This window comes from Orcinus orca, chromosome 16 (genome assembly GCF_937001465.1).
Source record: "Orcinus orca chromosome 16, mOrcOrc1.1, whole genome shotgun sequence".
In the NCBI taxonomy this organism is placed as follows: domain Eukaryota; kingdom Metazoa; phylum Chordata; class Mammalia; order Artiodactyla; family Delphinidae; genus Orcinus; species Orcinus orca.
Genome location: NC_064574.1, coordinates 23,216,800 through 23,238,594, shown reverse-complemented (window position 1 = coordinate 23,238,594; position 21,795 = coordinate 23,216,800). Strand labels below are relative to the sequence as shown.

Below are 21,795 nucleotides of genomic sequence, written 5' to 3'. Positions count from 1 at the left end.
TCCCTAAAGCATGTCCACAAAATCTATACCACTTAGTCCTTCCAATGATTTGAAGTATTACTATCCCATTTTATACACGAGGAAACTGAGGCACAGAGGGCTGGGTCCCCTGCTCAGCACTGTTGCGTGTTTTCTCAGGCAACCCTCTCCCAGCTGTGGTCCTTTGATGGCTGACTGTCTCCTTCGTTAGCCTGTGGGCTCCTCGAGGACAGGAACCAGGTGTCTCTCACGCACCCCTGTGTCCTTAGTATCCAGCACACAGTGAACACAGTAGGTGCTCAGGGAGCGCGTGCTGGAGCAGTGAATGAATAGACAGCTCTGCCAGGGAGGCATAACTGTGCAGAGACAGAGGCTCAGAGACACTGGCTGGATGGGGTTGGCACATGCCTGCCCAGCCCAGCCCGGGCCCTGCCGGGGTGGACGGGGGCCTCACCTCTCTCGGCCGCTCCAGCTCTGTCTGCAGCACCTGCTTGGCCAGCTCGGTCTCAATGAGCCGCTGCCGAAGCTCCTCGTTCTCCTCCTCCAGCCTCGCCCGTTTCTTCTCCACCACCTCGAGCTCTTTATGCAGCCGCACGGAGATGTCCTTAGAGACCTGAGCAAAGGTGGGTGATGAGCAGGGCATGAGCAGGCCATCCTACCTCTACCACAGAGCAACCCCAGCGTAGGCAGGTACTCTCATCACCCCCACTTAGAGAAGAGGAAACTGAGGCACAGAGAGGTCAAGTAACTCACCAAGGGTCACACAGCCAGGAAGTGGCAGAACCAAAACCCAAACCCAGGCACCCTGTGTTTCCCATGTCCACATCATAGTTCAGCTCCCAGAAAGCTATAGAGGCAGTGCCTGTTCTTAGCAATGCCTTTACTTTTATCTGAGCCTTTTGATGCTTCCATAAGCCTCTCCTGTCCACCCTCTTGCCCAGTTCTCACCAGAGCTTAAGACAGGGCCAGAAGATCGTTTTATTTATTTTTTTAAATTTAATTTTATTTATTTATTTTCATACAGCGGGTTCTTATTAGTTATCTACTTTATACAAATTAGTGTATATATGTCAGTCCCTATCTCCCAGTTCATCCCACCACCACTACCCTCCAAGAAGATCATTTTAAAGACAGGGGAAACCCAGAGCAAGATGGGCATCCCCAGAGGCATCTGAACCCCATCTCTGCCAGTGACCAGCATACGTTCCTGGGCAAATTACTTCCCTACTCTGGGTCTTTCCTTTAACTACAAAATGGGTGCAATAATAACAGCACCTACCTCACGGGCCGACAGGAGGACTGAATCAGCTATTGCACAAAGGCCTGGCTGAGTGCCTGCACAGTGAGCGTTGGGTAAGTGGTAGCTGCTGTTGGGAGGCGCTGAGCCCAGAGCGGGCATGACTTGCTGGGGGTCACAGTGTGACACAGACCATGAGGCCTATTTCCAGTTGTCTGGGATACAGAACATGCCCCCAGTGACAAAGGCTGGGCAGATGTCCAAGTCATCCCTACAGAAGGAGCTAATGGAGCTGCAAACTCCAATCCCGGTTCCAGGACTCTGTTGCAAGAGCACCCCATTTCCTTGAGGACCCTTCTGTCCTGTCCCCTGCTGGCTGGGGTGAAAGGTAGGAAAGGGGGTCTCTTCTCTGGGGATGAGGAAGGCCCTTCTGAGCTGGTAACCCACAACTAGCCTCCGTCCCCAAGTGGACTAAGTACTAGCATTTGTTGAATACCTGCTATGTGCCAGATTCATTCCTCTTCACCCCAACTCTGCCCCCATTTTACTGGCAAGGAAACTGAGGCTCAGAGGGCAAATGACTTGCTCAGAGTCAAACAGAGCTAGTGTGGGCCAAGCTGGAGGGAGCTCAGGGGCTTTGGCTGAAGGGCCAGCGTGGCCCAGGCTCCACAAGGGGTGTGAGGGCTTTGCCAGCAAGAGGTATGTGTGGGGCAGACAGCCCAGTGCCTCGTGCCTGCCAGTCTCGGAAATGGCCGTGGCACCTCCTCCCTGCCGGAAGGGAAGAGGGCCCTCCCTGGCTCTGCCTTGTGCGGGCCCAGGCCCAACTCGGCACGGACCCCTTGGCAGTGTGCAAGGCAGGCCAGGAAGAACAACGGCCAGAAAGGAAATCGAGCCCTGCCTCCCCCTCCTCCCTCTGTTGCCCACTGCCTCTCTCAGCCCCCTGAAGATCTCCTAGGACAGCTGGAAGCTGGCCCACGAGGCTCCTCCCACAGTCTCTCTAGGCCACCAAACCCTCCTCATCCACAAAGTGGGGGGAGCAATCCCTCACTAGCAGAACGAGGGCTTCGCAGGTGGGAAGACTAGATTCAAGCCTGATTCCAGCCCTCACTGGGTGTGTGACCCAGGACAGGTTATTTAACCATTTGAAGTCTCGGTTTCGTCATCAGTAGAAGGGTGTTGATATAGCCTAGTCACGAGGCCTGCTGTGAGGAATAAAAGACATAGCGCTTGGAATCCCACTACTGGGCATATACCCAGAGAAAACCATAATTCAAAAAGACACATGCACCCCAATGTTCATTGCAGCACTACTTACAATAGCCAGGTCATGGAAGCAACCTAAACGCCCATCGACAGACGAATGGATAAAGAGGATGTGGTACATATATTACAATGGAATATTACTCAGCCATAAAAAGGAATGAAATTGGGTCATTTGTAGAGATGTGGATGGATCTAGAGACTGTCATACAGAGTGAAGTAAGTCAGAAAGAGAAAAACAAATATCGTATGTTAACGCGTATATGTGGAACCTAGAAAAATGGCACAGATGAACCGGTTTGCAGGGCAGAAATAGAGACACACATGTAGAGAACAAATGTGTGGACACCAAGCAGGGAAAGCGGCGGGGGCTGGGGTGGGGGGGTGGTGGGATGAACTGGGAGATTGGGATTGACATGTATACACTGATGTGTATAAAATAGATAACTAATAAGAACCTGCTGTAAAAAAAATAAATAAAATAAAATTCAGAAATTCAAAAAAAAAAGACAGTGCTTGGGCTGGTGGCTGGAACATAGCAGGTGCTCAAAAGTATGATTTTTAATGCATTGTCAAGATTACTGCTTCACCTCTGTGCACTGATTTTAATCCAGGTTGGCCCAACACCCCACAACCTCACTCTTGAGTTTAGTGTCTGGGTGTTCAGCCCCAGGTCCCAGGTTTTAGGCTATTAGGTCACCCAGTGAGTCCCTGTCCTGACCAATACTCCATTCATTCATTCATTTATTCATTCATTCATCTGCGTAGCCCCTGGGGGCAGGAGTGGTGGCGCACAGAGGTCCAGGCCCCAGGCCATGCCGGGGCTCCTTCATATCTCGCAGGGTCTGGCACACACTAAGTGCCTAATAAATGCTTGTTGGATGAACAAACAAATCCAAGACCCCAGCAAGCAAAAAGGGAGGGGAATGAAGGAGTGAATGACTGAAACATGGGGAGCTGCACATGCCCTAGTTTGGCAGGGGGTGCTCCCCCCAACTGCCCACACCCCCAGATGTCCAGAGAGGGCTGTGTCCCTGACTGGGATGCGGGATCAGCTGCTGGGAGGAGTGGGGGCTTCTCTCCTAACTATGCTCCCACCTGGGCCAGCTCCTCTCCACCTGGGGTTCACTCCGTCCCCACCATGGCCTTGACCTGGGCAGGTGACCCACTCCCCACCAAGAAGTCATGATCCATGTGGATTCCTGGATCCTCTTGGGTTCATGAGTGACTCTATGGATTTCATCCCTTCCGTGAGTCCCCAGTTGCCTTCTGCCCCATCCTCCATGGAACCCCCTTCTCCAACTGCTTTCTACCCCCAGGGGTGCTCTGTTAAGAAGGCCTAGCCCCAGGCAGCTTACAGAATTCCAGTGTGGACAAAAGAGCCCTTAATCTCAGATCCCCACAGAGCCCTGTGCCCCTGATGGAGGTCCACGGAGCAAAGAGCATGCCTGCCTGGAGGGCAGGAGCCTGGTTGCCTGCGCCTCTCCCTTTCTCTCTCTGAGCCTCAGTGGTCCTGGGCCCCCTGGCTCTCCCAGGTAATCAGGCAGAATCAGCTGTCGCTCCCCGTGCACCCACCACGTGCCTTTCATCCCCTGGGAACGTGCTTTGAATATCATCCCCACTCTGAGGCTCAGAAAGAAAAGGTCATTTGCCCAAGGCCGCACAGCCAGGAAGCTGCAGAACCAAGGTCTGCAAGCAGGTGGGTCAACGCTGGAGTCTTGCTCTCAGTCTGAGCCGCTGTTGGCTTGAAGCTTGAAGACACATTATATTAATATCAATAATAAGAGTATTAAAAATAAGTGCAACAGTGGGCCCACTGTGTCGGGGGCTCACGGGGCCCCACCTGCCTGTCGCATTTGATCCTCTCATGATCCTTCCAACTATCCCCAAGGTTGGGGGGCTGAGATACTACAGGAGGTGAAGCAGCTGCAGCTTCTGGAAACCAGGGCAAATCCCCAAAGCACAAACAAAGGCTCTCAGCCATGAGGTCACTGTTACCGCGCTGGGGTCTGGCTCCTGCCAAATGCAGCCAGCAGCCTCCAGGCCACAGCCGCCTCGCTCATCAGCCCCTCGGCTCCTGGGCCTAAGGCTTTAAGGGGTCTCTGTCACTCTGAATCCCCAGGGTGTGGGATAGGAACCGTCACTAAGGAGCACCCCCTGTCCAGGCAGCATCTGGGTCCTGTGTGGCGAAATCCTCCCAGGAACCCCGGGAGGGTGGGAATGTCACCCGCATTGTACAGATGAGGAAACTGAGGATCAAAGAGAGAAAGTAACCTGCTCAGGTCACCCAGGGATTAAACTCAAAGCCAGAACTTTTTCTCCAGCAACATCTATTTCTAAGAATTGTTTTACCGGTGTGTCCTCGGGCCTCCTACAAGAGTCCCTTCAGGTGGGAATTTTCATCCCTGATTCCCCGGACCTGAAGCCCTCCTACAGGATCCCAAGCCCTGAGGGTGGGGCCTGGGAATCTCCATGGTGAACAAACCTCCAGGCTACACTTATCTACCCAGGGAGGTAGAGATTCTGGCCCCCTTCTCCACCGTGGTCCAGCCATTTGTCCCACTAGTGCCTTTTAAGTTCTTCTCCTGAACAGTAACACGCCAAGCAACATCTGCTCATTTGCTGAGGGAGCATCCCGAGCCAGAGTCCGTGCTCAGCACGCTCTTCACTTGAGCTATTTCATTTTAGCCTCACAAAAATCTCTACAGGTAGAGACTTGTTGCATCTCCATTTTCCACATGGGGAAACTGAGGCTCAGGGCTGTCAAGGAGCTTTCCCAAAGCCACACAGCAAGCAAGTGGTAGAGCAGGTCTCTCCCCCTCCCCACCCCTGCCCTCCTCATGCTGGACAATGTTCCTGCTGAGCGTCTGTGGGTCCTGCCGGCTGTGAGAACCAGCAGACAGTGAGAGAGCCTGGGGGTGGGGGTGAGGGAGAGGGAGGGCCGAGGCCTGACTTTCTTTCATGGCACCCTCACTAGTAATCTACCTGCTTGCTTAAACCACTGGGGCTGCAAAAGCCCCGGAGATTCAGCTGCTCGAAGCCCTCCTTTTAACAGAAGGGGAAACTGAGACTCCAAGAGGCGGCCTCACGCCTGTCTACTCTTGCTGGCACGGCGAGTCGGAGGGCCCCCGGGGATACCCTCCCAGGCAGCCTCCAGCTCCCTCCACACTTGGGTCTCTCAAGCCCTCCCAGGCGACGCCAGGGAAGTCAGCGTTCTGAAAGCCTCCAAAAAATGCCCCAGAACATCCCCAGCACCTGGGACACAGAGAGGCGGCCAAAGCTGTCCAGCCCAGGCCAGTGCGGATGAGCTCAGCGCTCCAGCTGCAGGCGCGGGGACAGGAGGGAGGGAAGGGGCCAAGCCAGCTGCTGATTGGCTAGTTCAAATCCCAACAGAAGGGGCCGCTCCCTTCCGCCCAGACTCCAGAGGGTCTCCCCCCCTCCCCATTCTACACACACACACCAGCTGCTCTCAGCTCCTCCCACAGAGCAAGCCAGCTAGTCTGCTCCCAGCTCCAGCCTTCCTCCACCCCTTCCTCATCTAAGGCTGACTTTTCGGTGTCTTCGCCCCAAAGCCCCAAACTCAGATTCCTCTAAGCTTCCAGGGCTCTCCCTCACCCCACACCCTCTCGATCTGGTACCTGGAATTTGAATATTTGTAGAACAATTTATCTCAAGAGCTGCCTTCTTAGGTACAGGTACACTTTGGCCTTGGAGATACAACCTTTCTGAGCTGTTTCCTCACTTGTACAGCAGACCTACAATCCCAATGTGCCCACAGCGCATGCAAGACGATGGGAGACGCAAAGGCCGGTGTGGATCTGGTGCTCACTCTTCACCTCCCCTTACAGGGGCCCTCTTCCTTCAACATTCCTTCTTCCACCTCAGGCCTCACCTCAGAGGTCACCCCTCAGAGGTCACAGTCCCCCAGGCTGTGCCAGAGGCCCCTCCCCCCAGCTCCTACACCCCTGGATAACACTGGGCTGAGTTCTGAGAGCAGGGTGCTGGGCCAGGTCCCCTGGAGTTCTCAGCCCCCAGACCAGGGCTCATACAGACAGACAGGGCAGACTTCTCTTCTGGAAGCCCCATCTGCCGGCCTCCAGGCCGTCCCTTTCCTGCTCTCTGAGGCCAAGATCAACAAGGTCAGGCAGCAAGCATGGGAGGCTGGTAAGTCTGCGCTCTGCCAGCTCCATGGAGGGTCACGTGAACTTGGACAGGTACTTCCTTTCTTTGAGACTCACTTTCCTTATCCGGAAAATGAGAAGAAGAAGAAGAATTATTAGCTAACCTTTTCCAGTGCCTACAGTGACCTCTTACCTACCTGATCTCATTTGATCCTCATAGAACCCTGTGAGGCAGGGGCTGCCATTACACGTGTTTTACAGATGAGGAAACTGAAACAGGTGACTTGCTCAAAATCATAAAATTAGGGCATATTGGAGCCAAGATTTAAACCAGCCTTATTCAACTCCAGACCTTCACTACTCTCCATCAGCACAAGAAAGAAACCTCCATGGACTATGCACGGATAACTTGGAGCCCAGCACCAGGTGTGTGGCTCGTACTCACACAGCAGCTGCTGTTAGTAGGTATCATCTTATGATACCACTTTGGGACCACCGTGGTAGACGGCCTGTCAGTTCCTAGGGATCCCCATTTTACAGATGAGGATGCTGAGGCCCAAAGAGATGATGGAACTTGCCCAAGGACACATGAGGAGGGAGCTGACCTGGGCACTCAGGCTCATGGTCCGACCCCCCAGAAAGGGCACCTGTGAGGGTTGGGAGGGCCCTGGGCTTACCTTGACGTCCTGCTCCAGGCCACGGATGAGCTCGCCGTCCACCTGGCCAGTCTGGGCAGCGCGGAGGCTGCGGCGCTCAGCCTTGCGCAGCCGGTACTGCAGGATGCGACAGGTCTTGCTGGCCTGGTCCAGCTGCTGCCGCAGCTCCTGCAGCTGGTACACATCCTCCTCCATATAGACGTCCCGCATCTCCAGCATCTCCGCCCGCAGCTCCTCAATCTCGTCCTGCAGAGGGAAGGAGAGGTCAGGTCGCTGGGCCCTATGGCAGTGGCCAGGGTACTCGAGTGCAGGGCACAGTCGATGCTGTCCTAGGCACACCTCAGGGGGTCTGGGAGACTGCGTAATGGGCCCCCGAGATGCCCATGTCCTAATTCCCAGAATCTGTGAGTATGTTACCTTACATGGCAAAGGGATTTTGCAAATGTGATTAAGTTAAGGATCTTGAGATTGGGAAATTTTGCTGGATTATCTGGGTGGGCCCAGTGTAATTACAAGCATCCGTATAAGAGGGAGGCAAGGGGCTCAGAGCGGGAGAAGGCAATGTGGCAGAGGTTGGGGTGATGTATGTTGAAGATGGAGAAAGGGCCATGAACCGGGGAATGCAGGCAGCCTCTAGAAGCAGGAAAGAGAATGGATTCTCCCCAGAGCCTTTACAGGGATGGAGCCCTGACAACACCTTGGCTTTCAGACTTCTGACCTCCAGAATTATAAGATAATAATCTGGGATTGTTTTTGTTTTTTTTTTTTTTGCTGTACGCGGGCCTCTCACTGTTGTGGCCTCTCCCGGTGCGGAGCACAGGCTCCGGACGCGCAGGCTCAGCGGCCGTGGCTCACGGGCCTAGCCGCTCTGCGGCATGTGGGATCTTCCCGGACCGGGGCACGAACCCGTATCCCCTGTATCAGCGGGCAGACTCTCAACCACTGCGCCACCAGGGAAGCCCTGGGATTGTTTTAAGTCAAATTCGCGGTAACTTATTATAGCAGCAATAGGGAAGTAATACACTGGGGAAGCAGAAGAGGCTCATTCAACAAGCATTTATGAACACCAACTGTGTACCAGGCTCTGTGCAGGCACAGGGGTTGGGGAAGGAGAGTGGTGACCAAGACAAACGTGGCCCTTTCTGTGTTGTCTGCATGGAGCCCCAAGTCTCATTGGCAAGACACACAGTAAACTGAAAGATTAAAAAACCCCTCAGATACTGTTAAGAGCTGGGAAGACAAAAAACCAAAAAACCAGAACCAAAACACCTGGGTAATATGAAAGAGTAATGGAGGAAGGTGCTATGTTAGAGGACAAGGTCGGGGAGGCCGCCTCTCAAGGGACATTTGAGCTGAGGCAAGAAGGAACAGCCATGCAGAGGGAGAGGCAGGGAGCAGTGTGTGCAAAGGCCCAGAGGCAGGAAAGAGCTCAGTGTGTCAAGATACAGCAAGGCAGCCAGGGTAGCTACAGGGGTCAGTTGAGGCTGGGGAAACTGACAGGGGTCAGCCATCCAGGGCCTTGAAGGGTTGAGTAAAGAATCTGAGTCTGGGTTTTAAGTGGAGGGGGTTGAGGGGGATGACCTCACTTCCTCAGGGCAGCTCCTGACCACCTCTGTCATCAACTCCCAGATGTCCTTCACTTCCCCTTTGTTATCATGGGTATATCAGCAATTCTTCATTTAAGAGTTTGTCTCCCAGAGAGACCGTGAGTGCCTGGGGGGCTTCCCCACGTCTACCTCACTCCCCGCTGTATGCCCCACACCCAGCACAGGGCCCAGCATCCTGCAGGCTCCCAACAAATACTGAGTGCATGGAGGCATGTCTTGTTATATAAACAATCACAAAAAGACTTACCAAAGTGAAACAATCATTAGACACAAAGTGTAGGGGGATGAGTGGGGAGACCCAGGAGAAGAAATGGATGATTACTATGTCTAACAGCAGGTATGAAAGCTGAGTCACAAATGGAAATAATAATATCTGCCCTTAGTGTGATTGAACGGATTAAATAAAATTGTACACTAAAAAGAGAAACCGATGGGCTTCCCTGGTGGCGCAGTGGTTGAGTCCGCCTGCTGATGCAGGGGACACGGGTTCGTGCCCCGGTCCAGGAAGATCCCACATGCCACGGAGCGGCTGGGCCTGTGAGCCACGGCCGCTGAGCCTGCGCGTCCAGAGCCTGTGCTCCGCAACGGGAGAGGCACGCGTACCACAAAAGAAAAAAAAAAAAAGAGAAACCGAGTCACAGGAGATGAATGACCTGCCAAAGGCATCCCAAAGGAGTCACAGAAAGCACCTAGAAATGGTGCTGATGGGAAAGTGGGGTGGGTCCAAGAAGCAAACAAACCAACCACTGTGCAGGCTCTGGAGAGGGACCACATCTGGAGAGCTGGGTTCACCAGCCCTCTGAGCCTCCCTTTCCCCAAAGAAAATGGGTGGCTCCCTACGGAGGAATGGCCTGCGGTTCCCAGCGCCCCTGAGACTGTATGGGTTGGCTTAATTCAGGGTTAGGAAGTGGCACCTTCAGGCTGGTTTTTAGTATGAAAGTTCATGGAGCTTTTTATATCCATCTGCACCCAGTTACTCCTGGGACTATTTCTCAAATGGTTCTGAACACAGGAAAGGAAGACAGAGGGGATGACAGGGTATCTGCTTCTCTCAACCACAACAGATACTGTCCCATTCCCACCAGCAACTGAAGGGTTTGATTCCCACCTGGCACCACAGCCTCGCTCCTAGTTGGGGGTGGGGGGGGGTTCAGCAGCACCCCGCAAAGTGAATGATTCTGCCTACATGAAGCTGCAGAGGAATGGTCCCTCATCAGGAACCCCACCTCTACCCCAATGTATACACAGACGCAGCCTCCCCCCCATGCCAAGCAGACAGAACTAAAAGTGGAGAAGGAGGAAGTGGGACAGTCAATGATCACACCAGTTAAAGGAATGAGGAAGTGAGGGGTCCACACGCATTTCAGCTGGCGAGATTAAGGGAGCATAAAGGAAACGGCACTAAGGAAGTGTGGGCCAGTTGGCTAAATCCAAGCTAAACCAGCCTCCAGATGGGCCTATGTCCAAATCCTCACCATACTATTTACAGAACATGTTGACAGGGAGGATTTGGGGGTCGGAGTGGACCCAAAGTGCAGGGTGAGCCAAAGGGAAGTGCAGGGGATGTACAAGCTAAAGATGCTGGGCTACATTAAAAGATGTATGAGGGCTTCCCTGGTGGCGCAGTGGTTGAGAGTCCGCCTGCCGATGCAGGGGACATGGGTTCATGCCCCGGTCCGGGAAGATCCCACATGCCACGTAGCAGCTGGGCCCGTGAGCCATGGCCATTGAGCCTGTGCGTCCGGAGCCTGTGCTTCGCAACAGGGGAGGCCACAACAGTGAGAGGCCCGCGTACCGCAAAAAAAAAAAAAAAAAGATGTATGACATTTAGATCATGGGAGGTGACAGCCCACAACACAGGACCACACCCAGGGCACTGGAGTCATTTTTGGCGACCGCTTATTTTTCTAACTTTTAAATAACTGATTTTTTCGGGACTTCCCTGGTAGTCCCGTGGTTAAGAAGCCGCCTTCCAATGCAGGGGATGCAGGTTCGATCCCTGGTTGGGGAACTAAGATTCCACATGCCGCGGGGCAATTAAACCCATGTGCCACAATTAGAGAGTCCGCGCACCGCAACTACTGAGGCCGCGCACTCTAGAGCCCGAGTGCCACAACTAGAGAGAAGCCCATGTGCCGCAACGAAGAGCCCGCGTGCGCAAAAAAAGAAAAGATCCTGCATGCTGCAACGAGGATCCCGCGTGCCGTAACTTAGACCCGATGCAGCCAAATAAATATTTTTTTTAAAAACTGATTTTTCTGCTTATAAAAGTAAATGACGGGACTTCCCCGGTGGCGCAGTGGTTAAGAATCCACCTGCCAATGCAGGGGGCACAGGTTAGAGCCCTGGTCCGGGAAGATCCCACATGCCGCAGAGCAACTAAGCCCGTGCGCCACAGCTACTGAGCCTGCGCTCTAGAGCCCATGCGCCACAACTACTGAGCCCACGTGCCACTACTACTGAAGCCCGCGCACCTGGAGCCCATGCTCCGCAACAAGAGAAGCCACCGCAATGTGAAGCCCGTGAACCGCAACGAAGAGTAGCCCCTGCTCACTGCAACTAGAGAAAGCCTGCATGCAGCAACGAAGACCCAACGCAGCCAAAAATAACTAAATAAATAAATTTTAAAAAATGTTAATCATAAAAAAAATTATTAAAAAAAGTAAATGACGGTCATAAAGACAGTTTTGAAAACAGAAAACATAAACCACTCATCATTCCTCCACCTGGTCTTGAATCACAGTGGTTCTCAAGGTGTGGTCCCTGGACCAGCAGCATTAGCAACACTGGTGGGGGACTTGCCAGAAATCCTCACGCCCTGACTGAGAACTCCTGAATCCGAAACCCTGGATATGGGGGCCCCCGAGTGACTCTAATGCAGGGTGTTTCCTTCCAGTCTTTTTTTTTTTTTTTAATTTATTTTTTGGCTGCATTGGGTCTTCTTTGCTGCATGCAGGCTTTCTCTAGTTGCAGCGAGAGGGGGCTACTCTTCGTTGCGGTGCACGGGCTTCACATTGCAGTGGCTTCTCTTGTTTCGGAGCACGGGCTCTAGGCACACAGGCTTCGGTAGTTGTGGCTCACAGGCTCTAGAGCTCAGTCTCAGTGGTTGTGGCGCAAGGGCTTAGTTGTTCCACGGCGTGTGGGATCTTCCCGGACCAGGGCTCGAACCTGCATCCCCTGCATTGGCAGGCATGTTCTTAACCATTGCGCCACCAGGGAAGTCCCTTCCTTCCAGTCTCTTTCCTTAAATGGGCAAGAGTCACATGTCTCAGCACACAAGTCCTCAGCCCAGAGCCTGGCACAGAGCGGGGTCTCAATAAGCATCTATTGAAGAAGTGAATGAATGAATGACCTTTCTCACATGAGCAGCTGTCTCTCCAGGCCTGCCCTTCACCACAGTCCATTTCTGCAAATGCAGGATGTTGCATTCATGCCAGCTCCATCTCTCCGTGGAGGCCAAGGGGGGCCCAGGCCTCTCGGGGGCTTGTCCCAGCTGCAGGCAGAATGCGGTCAGCCCCTCCTGGCACCGTCCACGTGAGAGGGTGAGTCCACAAAGGCTGAATTGTGGCCCGCACGCCTGGGTCTGCTGGGATGTGTGCAGCAGAAGCTGAGCTTTCGGGGTCTGAGGTGGGGGCTGGGAAAGGGGCTGCTGGGACATGGGGAGGGGGCTGAAGGTAGGACTCTGCTTCCCTCCAGAGGTTCTTGGACCTCACTGAGCCTCCCAGTCTCCCAGGACTTCATCCAGGGTCTGATCCAACCGAGGGAGCTGGTAGGGAATCGCCAGCGGGTAGTGGGTGGGGAGCTCATGCTTCCCTTCAAAGACAGCTCAGTAGGGCTTCCCTGGTGGCGCAATGGCTAAGAGTCCGCCTGCCAATGCAGGGGACGTGGGTTTGAGCCCTGGTCCGGGAAGATCCCACGTGACACGGAACAACTAAGCCCTCGTGCCATAACTACTGAGTCTGTGCTCTAGAGCCCTCAAGCCACAACTACTGAAGCCCGCGTGCCACAACTACTGAAGCCCGTACGCCTAGAGCCCGTGCTCCGCAACAAGAGAAGCCACCACAATGAGAAGCCCATGCACGGCAATAAAGAGTAGCCCCCGCTCGCCGCAACTAGAGAAGAGCCCGTGTGCAGCAACAAAGACCAAACGCAGCCAAAAATTTTTTAAAAATTAATTAATTAAAAAAAGTTTCCTCCTTAAAAAAAAAAAAAAAAAAGACAGCTCAGTGTCCGCTGAGCCTCTCACCCCAGCCGCGGGGAAACGCGGAGAGGGGGCCAACACCACTGAACTACGCCATCCCAGTGGCTATACAACAAGGTTGTCGGAGACCCCCCAACGTCGGTGGGGAAACCCAGACTTCATCCCCCACTGCGGACAGGAAGAGGCCACACTGCCCAGCAGTGCCCACGTCAGAGCCCAGGGGCCCCCGATTCTCAAACCGCACCCCCCCGCCACAGTCAGAAAGTCTGGACTGAAGAAGCTGAGCAAAGGTGCTCAGATCAGGTACAGCCTGCCAGGCCTCCAAACCCATCCCCTCTGGCCGCTCCTTCAAGGAAACCTCTCCTCCCCTTGAAGCTTAACCTGATTATTTAACCTGGACTGAGAATGGGGAGTGGAGCGGGGAGGACGGGGGACAGGATCGGGCACCCACGCTGCTGCCAGGGTAGTCAGCCTTTCCCTTTACAGAGAATGTTTATTTTGCTCTGATTATAGAGGTAATACCTGTTTATTGGAAAAAAAAAAAAGCAGATAGCTTTCTATCTCCTCCACTTTCCCACTGGTCTCTGCGTTAGGTACGAGCTTCTTACCCTGGAATCTGAGCACACCCCTCTTCCACCGCCCCCCCACCCACCCCGGGTCTCCTCCCCACTTCTGTCTTGCCTCTGCCCTCCATGTCCAGGTACACCACGACGAAGAAATAGCCACCACCTATCGGGAAGCTCACTAATTACCAGGCCCAGTCCAAGCACAGTATGTGCACAATAGTTTGACCCCTTACCAGCTCTGTGAGGTAGGTAGGGAAAATGTTCCCACTTTGCAGATGAGGAAACTGAGGCTCAGAAGTTTTCCAGAGCTGCTCAAGCAAAGGAGCGATGGAGCTGGAATCCAAACAAGCCCTGTAACCCTGGGCCAGTGCATCTTAACTGTGTGTTCTACTCCCAGGGTTGCTTGAGCTATTCCCTCTGCTAGAGAGCCTTTGCCAGGCTAACTGCTAACTTTCTCATCCTTCCAGAGTATTCCCTCCTCCCCCAATCTGATTCAAACCCCACGCTCTGAACTCCATTCTTCTTGTGCTAACAACTTGAGGTTGCATTTGCTCGTCTTCAAGTCTATCTTCCCCAGGAGCTGGCGGGGAGGGCAGGTGCTGGGTCTGACTCGTGTCTGGTCCCCAGCACAGCCCTGGACAGGACATGGGACGGAGCAGGCACCCGTCACTGTCTATGGGTGGGTAGATGAATGAATGAAAGGAGTATGGCTTCTGCGCTGCCCAGCCTCTCTCACAGCCCAGAGAGGGCAGGCCCTCCTGATCCCAGCCCCAGGTCAGCTGCAAAGAGTCAGGGAGAGCCTAGGCTGCTCCAGGGCTGGCCTCAGACTCCCATGCCACCTCAGGAGGATGGGCAGGGTCTCTCGAACCTCAGCTCACCCACCCACTCCCTGCCCACAAGTACACCTCTGTCCATCCTCCCTCACATCCTCTAATGACCCATGAGGTCAGCCTGCAGGAATCAGCCTCTCAGGGGCAGACCCGCTCCCTGAAATGGATTGGTTCCCAGGAATCCTGAGGGAATTGGCCAGGAAGAGTCTTTTGGTCCACGCTGGGCCGGAGGGCCAGACATGAGCTCACACTACCGCTAATAATAGCGTGGCATTGCATGGCAGCACGGGGCTTCACAGTTTACAAAGACATTCCATGTGAGTCATCTCACGGGTCCTCACAGAAGCCCCATGGACAGGCAGGACAGGAATCACCATCTCTGTTCTAGAGGCAAAGAACCGCAGAGGAGCACAGGGAGGTGGGCTGTGTCCAGGGTCACACAGAGACACGTCCAAGCGGGACTCGGGTTGCAGACTTCACGCTCTTTCACCTGCACCAGAATGCAGGGAGTCCGTGAACTTGGATGGGAAGGGAAAAAAAAAAATCACGTCTTTACTTTCACTAATGCTAACTAAAAATTAACGTTTCCTTCTATTCTGGACAAGCCACGGTTGTATCAGCAGTACCTATAGTTTCGGCACCAAAAGAAACCACAGATATTTTCATATCCCATAACAGCTGTTGCAGAAATGTCAAAATATTGTATACACTCATCAGTACTTTGAAATTACAGTAGTTAACAGACCTGTTTCCAGATCTTATGAGTTAATAAACACACATATTACTATATCATAATTTAAAAATATACTTTGATAACTATATTTCAATATGCTTGCTTTCCTTTATATTTTGTTTTAAACATTTAAAAACATTATTCTGAGAATTACTCTCAGCACATGGCGCAAAATAAGATGGAGTCTGTGTTCCCTCTGGAGCTGCCTCATCTGTGGGGTCTGGGTCGCCACCCCAGATCCTTGCTCTCCACCATCAGGGCATGAAGCTGGCGAAGCAGAGCTCCGCTTTCGCACCACATTTAAAATGTTCCAGGAGGGACGTCCCTGGTCGCGCAGTGGTTAAGAATCTGCCTGCCAATGCAGGGGACACGGGTTCGAGCCCTGGTCCGGGAAGATCCCACATGCCGCGGAGCAACTAAGCCCGTGCGCCACAACCACTTAGCCTGCGCTCTAGAGCCCGCGAGCCACAACTACTGAGCCCCAGAGCCACAAATACTGAAGCCCGCACACCTGGAGCCCGTGCTCCGCAACAAGAGAAGCCCCCGTGATGAGAAGCCCGCGCACTGCAATGAAGAGTAGCCCCCGCTCGCCACAGCTAGAGGAAAGCCCGCGCACGGCAATAAAGACCTAACGCAGCCAAAATAAATAAATAAAAATAAAATTTAAATAAATAAATAAAATGTTCCAGGGAATTCCATGGCAGTCCAGTGGTTAGGACTCAGTGCTTCCACTGCCGTGGACCCCGGTTCGACCCCAGGTGGGGGAACTAAGCTCCTGGAGGCCTTTCGGTGCAGCCAAAACAAAATAAAATGTTCCAGGAAAGAATGCTTTCTTCAGGAAACCTACAGGAATGTAAGATGATTAATCTCTGCACAATGAGGACAGAAGGGGGCGGGGGTGAGATGTGGGGCTACTGGAACACTCGCCGTGACTCCAGATGCCTGGGTCTGATGGAACTGGTCTGGAAAAGTAGATGGTGAGGTCTCCCGACCCATGGGGCTGGAGGTGAAAGCGACCAAACACGAAGCCCCTCTGCAGAAACACAGCAAGCAGCAATGGGTGGGCGAGCGTCAGCAACAGCTCCCAGCTGGCCCATGGGGACAGGAGGCTCCTGGAGGCGTGAGGAGGCAGCCTCTTACCAGCCACCAAGAAAGAGACTGTTCGAGCACAGCGGTCCCCTGGCCAACTCCCTCCCAAGAGAATCAGCCCCCACAGGGCTAGGGTGGACCCTGGGAGGGGTCTGTTCACCCAGCGTCCCCAGGGAGCTCTGATCTGGGCCCTGCACACCACATTCTAGAAACCCTGGGATACTAAGGCTAGGTCAGGAGCAGGGAGCCGGGGTCTCAGCCCACCCAGCTCCAACGGGGACTCTGCACTGCCTGGGCCTCCTTCCATTCTGCATCTGTCTCCCACCTCCTCACTGCTCCACCTCAAATGCCACCTCCGCCAAGAAGCCTCCCTGGCTACCTCGGAGCACAGCCGTTTTGTATGAACAATTAGTGAGTATCTCTGGTGGGCCCGATTCATCACCAAATCACTGGATTTAGTCCCCATGATGGTCAGTCTGCTCCCCACTAATCTGTTCTTCACTTAGTACATGGAGTGATTTTTTGTAAACTGTTACTCTCCTGTTTAAAACCCTCCAACAATCGCCAAAATCTGGAAACAACCTAAATGTTCCTCAACTGGTGAATGGCTAAATGGTGGTACATCCATATAATGGAATACAACTCGGCAAGAAAAAGGAAGGAAATGCCAATACCCACAACCACGTGATCGGAGCCCAAACTATACTAAGTGAAGGAAGTCAGACTCCGTTGGCTACGTACTGTATTAAGCCATTTCCATGACACTCTGGAACAGGCAAGACTACAGGGACAGAAAACAGATCAGTGGTTGCCAGGGGCTGGGGGAGGAGGGAGGAACTGACTACAAAGGGGCACGGGGGAATTTTGGAGGTCGATGGTTCTCTGTCTTGATTGTGGTGGTGGTTAACAGAGCTGTGTGCATTTGTCAAAACTCATTTCACGGTATGTAAATCACCGGACTTGAAAGCAAAACAGAAGGCTGATCCTGCCTACCTGTCCATCTTCATCTCCCCCCATTCCTCCTCTTGTTGGCCACACTCTAGCCACTCGGGTCTTCTCCCCGCAGCCAGAAGACACCTTGCCTGTCCTACCTCTAAGCCTCTGCCTGGATTCCCCTCCCCTGCATCTCCCACTACCGGCTCCCCGTCCTGCTTGAAGCCTCCACTTAAATGCCACCTCCTCAGAGAAGCCTTCCAGACCCTTCTAAGCCCACTGTGTTCATCTCAACCCCGTGTTTCTTTCAAGGAGCGTATCACAGGTCCCAGCCCAACTGCGTCCCTGCCCAATTTCAAACCTTACCCAAATTTATCACCTCCTGCCCAGGTTCTAGGGACCCAACCCATCAACGGGCAACAGACCCAGGAAGAATGACAGCTGAGCTAAGGGACCCAGAACCTTCACTCTGCGGGAGCCTCTGCCTGGCCTGCCTTCTCCCACACCACCCTGCCCCCCACGGTCCCTCCCTCAGGCCAAAGCCCAGGCTGCCTGCCCATCTGCCACCCTGGCTCTAGCCCGGGCCACTCACCCTAGCCCGGAAGGGCTGACCTGCAGTTTGGGCCAGTGGCCACAAGGGCGGCATGCCAGACCCCCGAGAGGCCAGGGCAGCCATCTGCTGTGCCTTCTGCCTGTCCTCCAGGGTGTGTCAAGGCTCCAGATGAGATCTTCACACTTGGACCCCAAGGAGGGCAGAAGGCTCTGCAGAGCTCCACTTTCCTCCCAGCTCAAAAGCCAAGACTGTGGGAGTAGCAGCAGGCAGAGGGGAACCCAGAGACACCATCCCTTCACAAGCAGGGACACTGAGGCCTAGAGAGGGACTGGGGACAACCCCATAGTTCCCCAGACTGAACAGAGTCAAGCAGGGAGGGACTCGGGGTTCCTGCCTCCCAGCTTAGCCTCATTGCCTGGAGGCTGGGCTCTAGTTTTAGGGGAGTCAGGGTCAAGGGTCCTGGAAGAGGAGGGCCAGGACCCCAGCCAGGCACGGCCATGCTACACAATGCCCCCTCCCACTGGCATGGAGGCTGCCTGGTCCCAGTGACACACAGGGTCATGAGGGAAGACAGGGTCCTGAACTTACCTCTCCAACAGCAATAAACAGTAACAGGCACGGAGCTCGCTGAGCACTCCCCCTGTGCCACGCACGTGCCAGGTAGCACACACTACCTCACTGCATCCCCAGCCACCCCACTGACTGGTGAGGAACTGAGGTCAGAAAGGTCTACTCGAGGTCACAGTTCAATGGCACAGCCAGGATTTGAGTCCAATTTGAGCTCCAGTAAACGAGACTAGACAGTCTCTATAATGGGACAACAGTGAGAATCGTAATAGCTAACGTTTACAAGGGTTTACCATGTGCCAGACACCTGGCTGAGATCTGAGTGAATGTCCGTTATCTCAATGACAGTCCCTTTGAGGAAAGTGCTATTACTTTACGCCCATTTTACAGATAAGTAAACAGACGCTCAGGAAGATGAAGGCTCCAAAGGCAATCAGGAGTGAGCCTCCCAGATGTGGCACAGCTCTGTGCATGAGACCACAGACACTCTCTCTGGTGGGGAGCTGTGTGTGTGTGTGCGTGTGTGGAAGGGGTGGGCAGGGAGGAGATGCCCGGAGAACACTGCCCACCAAGGCCAGGCCTGGCTTGTCACTGCCCCATTCCAGGCCTCACCCGCCAGAGCAGGGAGACCTCTGCAGTCCCTGATGCCTCTGGGGAGGCACTCACAGCGGGGACACCCGACAGCATCCCTCCTGTCCTTTCTCTGTTGACAGGAAGGAAGGCAGCTTTTGGATCTGGATGTGTTTAAAACATCCCCCAAAGGACCTCTGGGCCACAGCCAAATCTCTGAGCAAAGAGCATCACGAGATCCCAGTCCTTCTGCCTCTTGCCACTTGCAGGCTGTGTGACCTCTGGCAAGCCCTTTAACCTCTCTGAGCCTCAGTTTACTTACACTTGTGTGAAAGGAAGGGGTTAAGTCCCACCCTGGTAAGATCCCTGCCCTCATGCAGAGCACATAGGGGGAGGGGCTGGAGTGAAACCTGTAATTATCCAATTAATAATCTAATTACTGTAGAGGTAAATGCCCCAAAGGAGCCTATAGGAAGCCCCTTCGTGTCTAACACAGGAGCCTGGCCTGGAGCTGAACACATGACGGTGGAGGAGGAAACCAAGGGAGGCGGGAGGGAACTACAGTAAAAAGGCCCCCGCAGTGGGAAGAATGCAGGGATAGAGGCTTGGGGTGCATGGAGCGCTCAGAACTGGGGTGGAGCAGGGGTGAGGTGAGGCTGAGAAAGGCAGGACCACACAGGCCACCCAGGCAATTGGGCAGGGCCCAGGAGGGGTGTGGAGGGGAGAGGCTGATGCAACTGACCCAGAAGATCCCATGTGGATCTGGGGCAAAACCACGGGAAAGATGTTTAACTGGTCCAGCCTAGCCACAGGACCCAAAACAGTTTTTCTATTGGAGCCCGAGCTTCTCTTTGCGGTGCAGGCAATGGGAGATTATTCACCCCAGTCTTAGAATGTGGGACCCCAAAGGCAGCCCTGCATCAGCAAAGGAGTATCAGCATCCCCATTTTACAGAGGAGGAGACTGAAGCTTATAAAGGCAAAGCTCATAGAGGAAAAGGCGGAACCAGGATTCAAGCCCAGGTGGGCTCGGCTCTAGACCACAGTGCTCTTCACCACCTTGGACCCCAGAGAAGGGAAAGGCTGGCCTGCTGCTCTCACCTTCTCTGACTCCCTGCCATTCCTCAGGGAGGCCAGTGCCATCCGCCGACCTGTGGGCCTCCAGTGAATGCCAGGGCCAGCCTGGCCCAGAACACCCCAGAGTCTCTAGCTCTTTCCCCACCCCAGCCCCAAGTTCCTTCTGGCACCAGAAGGAAGAGAATGTGACTGCAGATGAGGTCACGCCTATGGGGCATCCGGGGCAACGACCTTAGTAATAACCTTGGCTGCTGGTCAAGCCTCTGCTTAGAACTTAGCCGAGCCCCTCCCCTGGGGAACTCTCTCTGCCCCAGAGGCTACACAGGACATGGGGATCCCTCCCTTCTGCTGTGCCCAGGACAGTGCTGGATGTGCCATATACCTGAATACTAATCCTCCCAAGTGCTCTGCAAGAAAGGGATTAAGTTCCCATTTTACAGATAGGAAGACTGAGGCTTGATGAAGGGGGCTTGCACATGGGGTTCATGTACAGGGAGGAGGTGACAAAGCAAGGTTTGGCCCCAGACCTGATCCCAAAGGTGGAATTTGTCCACCTTCCTCCCGAGAGGCCCTGGGGCCTTGTGTCCGGTGCTACAGACACATGGAAAGGAGGCAGCTCCTAGCTCTGCTATAGGTCAACACGGCCCCCTCCCAGCAAGGCATTCACAATGCCTCGGCTCAGTTTGGCATCCAGTGCCCTTCCCCAGCAGGCCCAACTCCCCTTCCCAGCCTCTCCCTCACCACTGCCACCCCCAACTCCCTCCAGCTCTTCTGTTTTAAGCCTGCAGCCGGCCTGCAGCCCACCTGCAGACCCTGATCACTGCCTTTCCTTCAACCCTGCAACAAATATTTATTGAGTCCCTATGATGTGCCAGGCACGGTCCCAGCAGCTGGACACAGAGGCAGTCATTCAAGGCTAACTCCTCAACTCTAATGCCTCCTCCTCCAGGAAGTCTTCCAGGTCCCTCCTCTGAGTGCCCACATGTCCTCCAACCTTCTCTATCCTGGCCTCCTTTTCCCAGGCAGAATCAGGCACCCTTTAGGGATGGCAGTGGCATGGCCCTCCACAGTCCCCAGCAAAGGGGGAGGGGGAGGAGGCGGGAGATGAGGGCAAGCAGGAAATTCCAAGGAAATTAGAAGGGAGTTGCCCCTGGGCGCTGGCAGGCCTGACAATTGCTCCATTTCACTCAGCTCATTGGGCCCAGGCCCAAGCGCTGCGTGTCCGGGGCCTGAGGGCCTTTGGTGCCTCTTCTCCACCTTGGTGACCTGCCAGCCCCTTATCTGCCTACATACCACTCAGCCCCAGCCAGGCTCCTAGGACCCCCAGATCCAGAAGACTGCAAAGTCAAGCCCCTGCCACACTCCTCACTGTTCCCAGCAGCCTAGTGGAAGGAAGCCTCGTGGAGGAGCTAAAAACAGTAGTTTGTACACATGAGCTCCAGGGAGACACGGGCCAGGATTTCCTGCGTTTCTGTGTAGCTGAAGTGTCACAGCCAGCTTGTGTGTGTGTGTGCATCTGGGTAACCTGGTCTGTGGTCTTTGGCTCCTGTTAGCAAATGCTACAGGCCTGACATCTGAGTGCCCTGTGCTCGTGTCCTGCTTCTATGTACGTGGCTACACGTCTTGCTCATGTGCGTCTCTTGGGTGTGTGTCTGTGAGCCCCGGGTGTGCAAGGACCTCTGCTGCTTGCTCTCTGTGGAAGAGGCAGCGGGGGTGGCTGGGTGATGAGCTGTGTCTGTGCCCGATGGGCAGGGGCGTATCCGTGGATTTCCGCAGATGCGAGCACCTGTGTGTAATGACGCTGTGTGGGTTTGTGT

At 54.1% G+C, this 21,795-nt stretch overlaps 1 protein-coding gene across 3 annotated transcripts in view; it reads right to left on the bottom strand.

Annotated features, from left to right (window-relative positions):
- SOGA1 (suppressor of glucose, autophagy associated 1) overlaps positions 1-21,795 on the bottom strand; it is a 73,044-nt gene that overhangs the window by 44,270 nt on the left and 6,979 nt on the right. For all 3 annotated transcript variants that reach the window (XM_033433676.2, XM_033433674.2, XM_033433675.2), the window contains exons 2-3: positions 7,275-7,499; positions 434-592 (exon numbers count right to left, since the gene is read on the bottom strand). In XM_033433676.2, the coding sequence (XP_033289567.1) occupies positions 434-592; positions 7,275-7,499 (384 nt within the window). The remainder of the gene's footprint in view (positions 1-433; positions 593-7,274; positions 7,500-21,795) is intronic.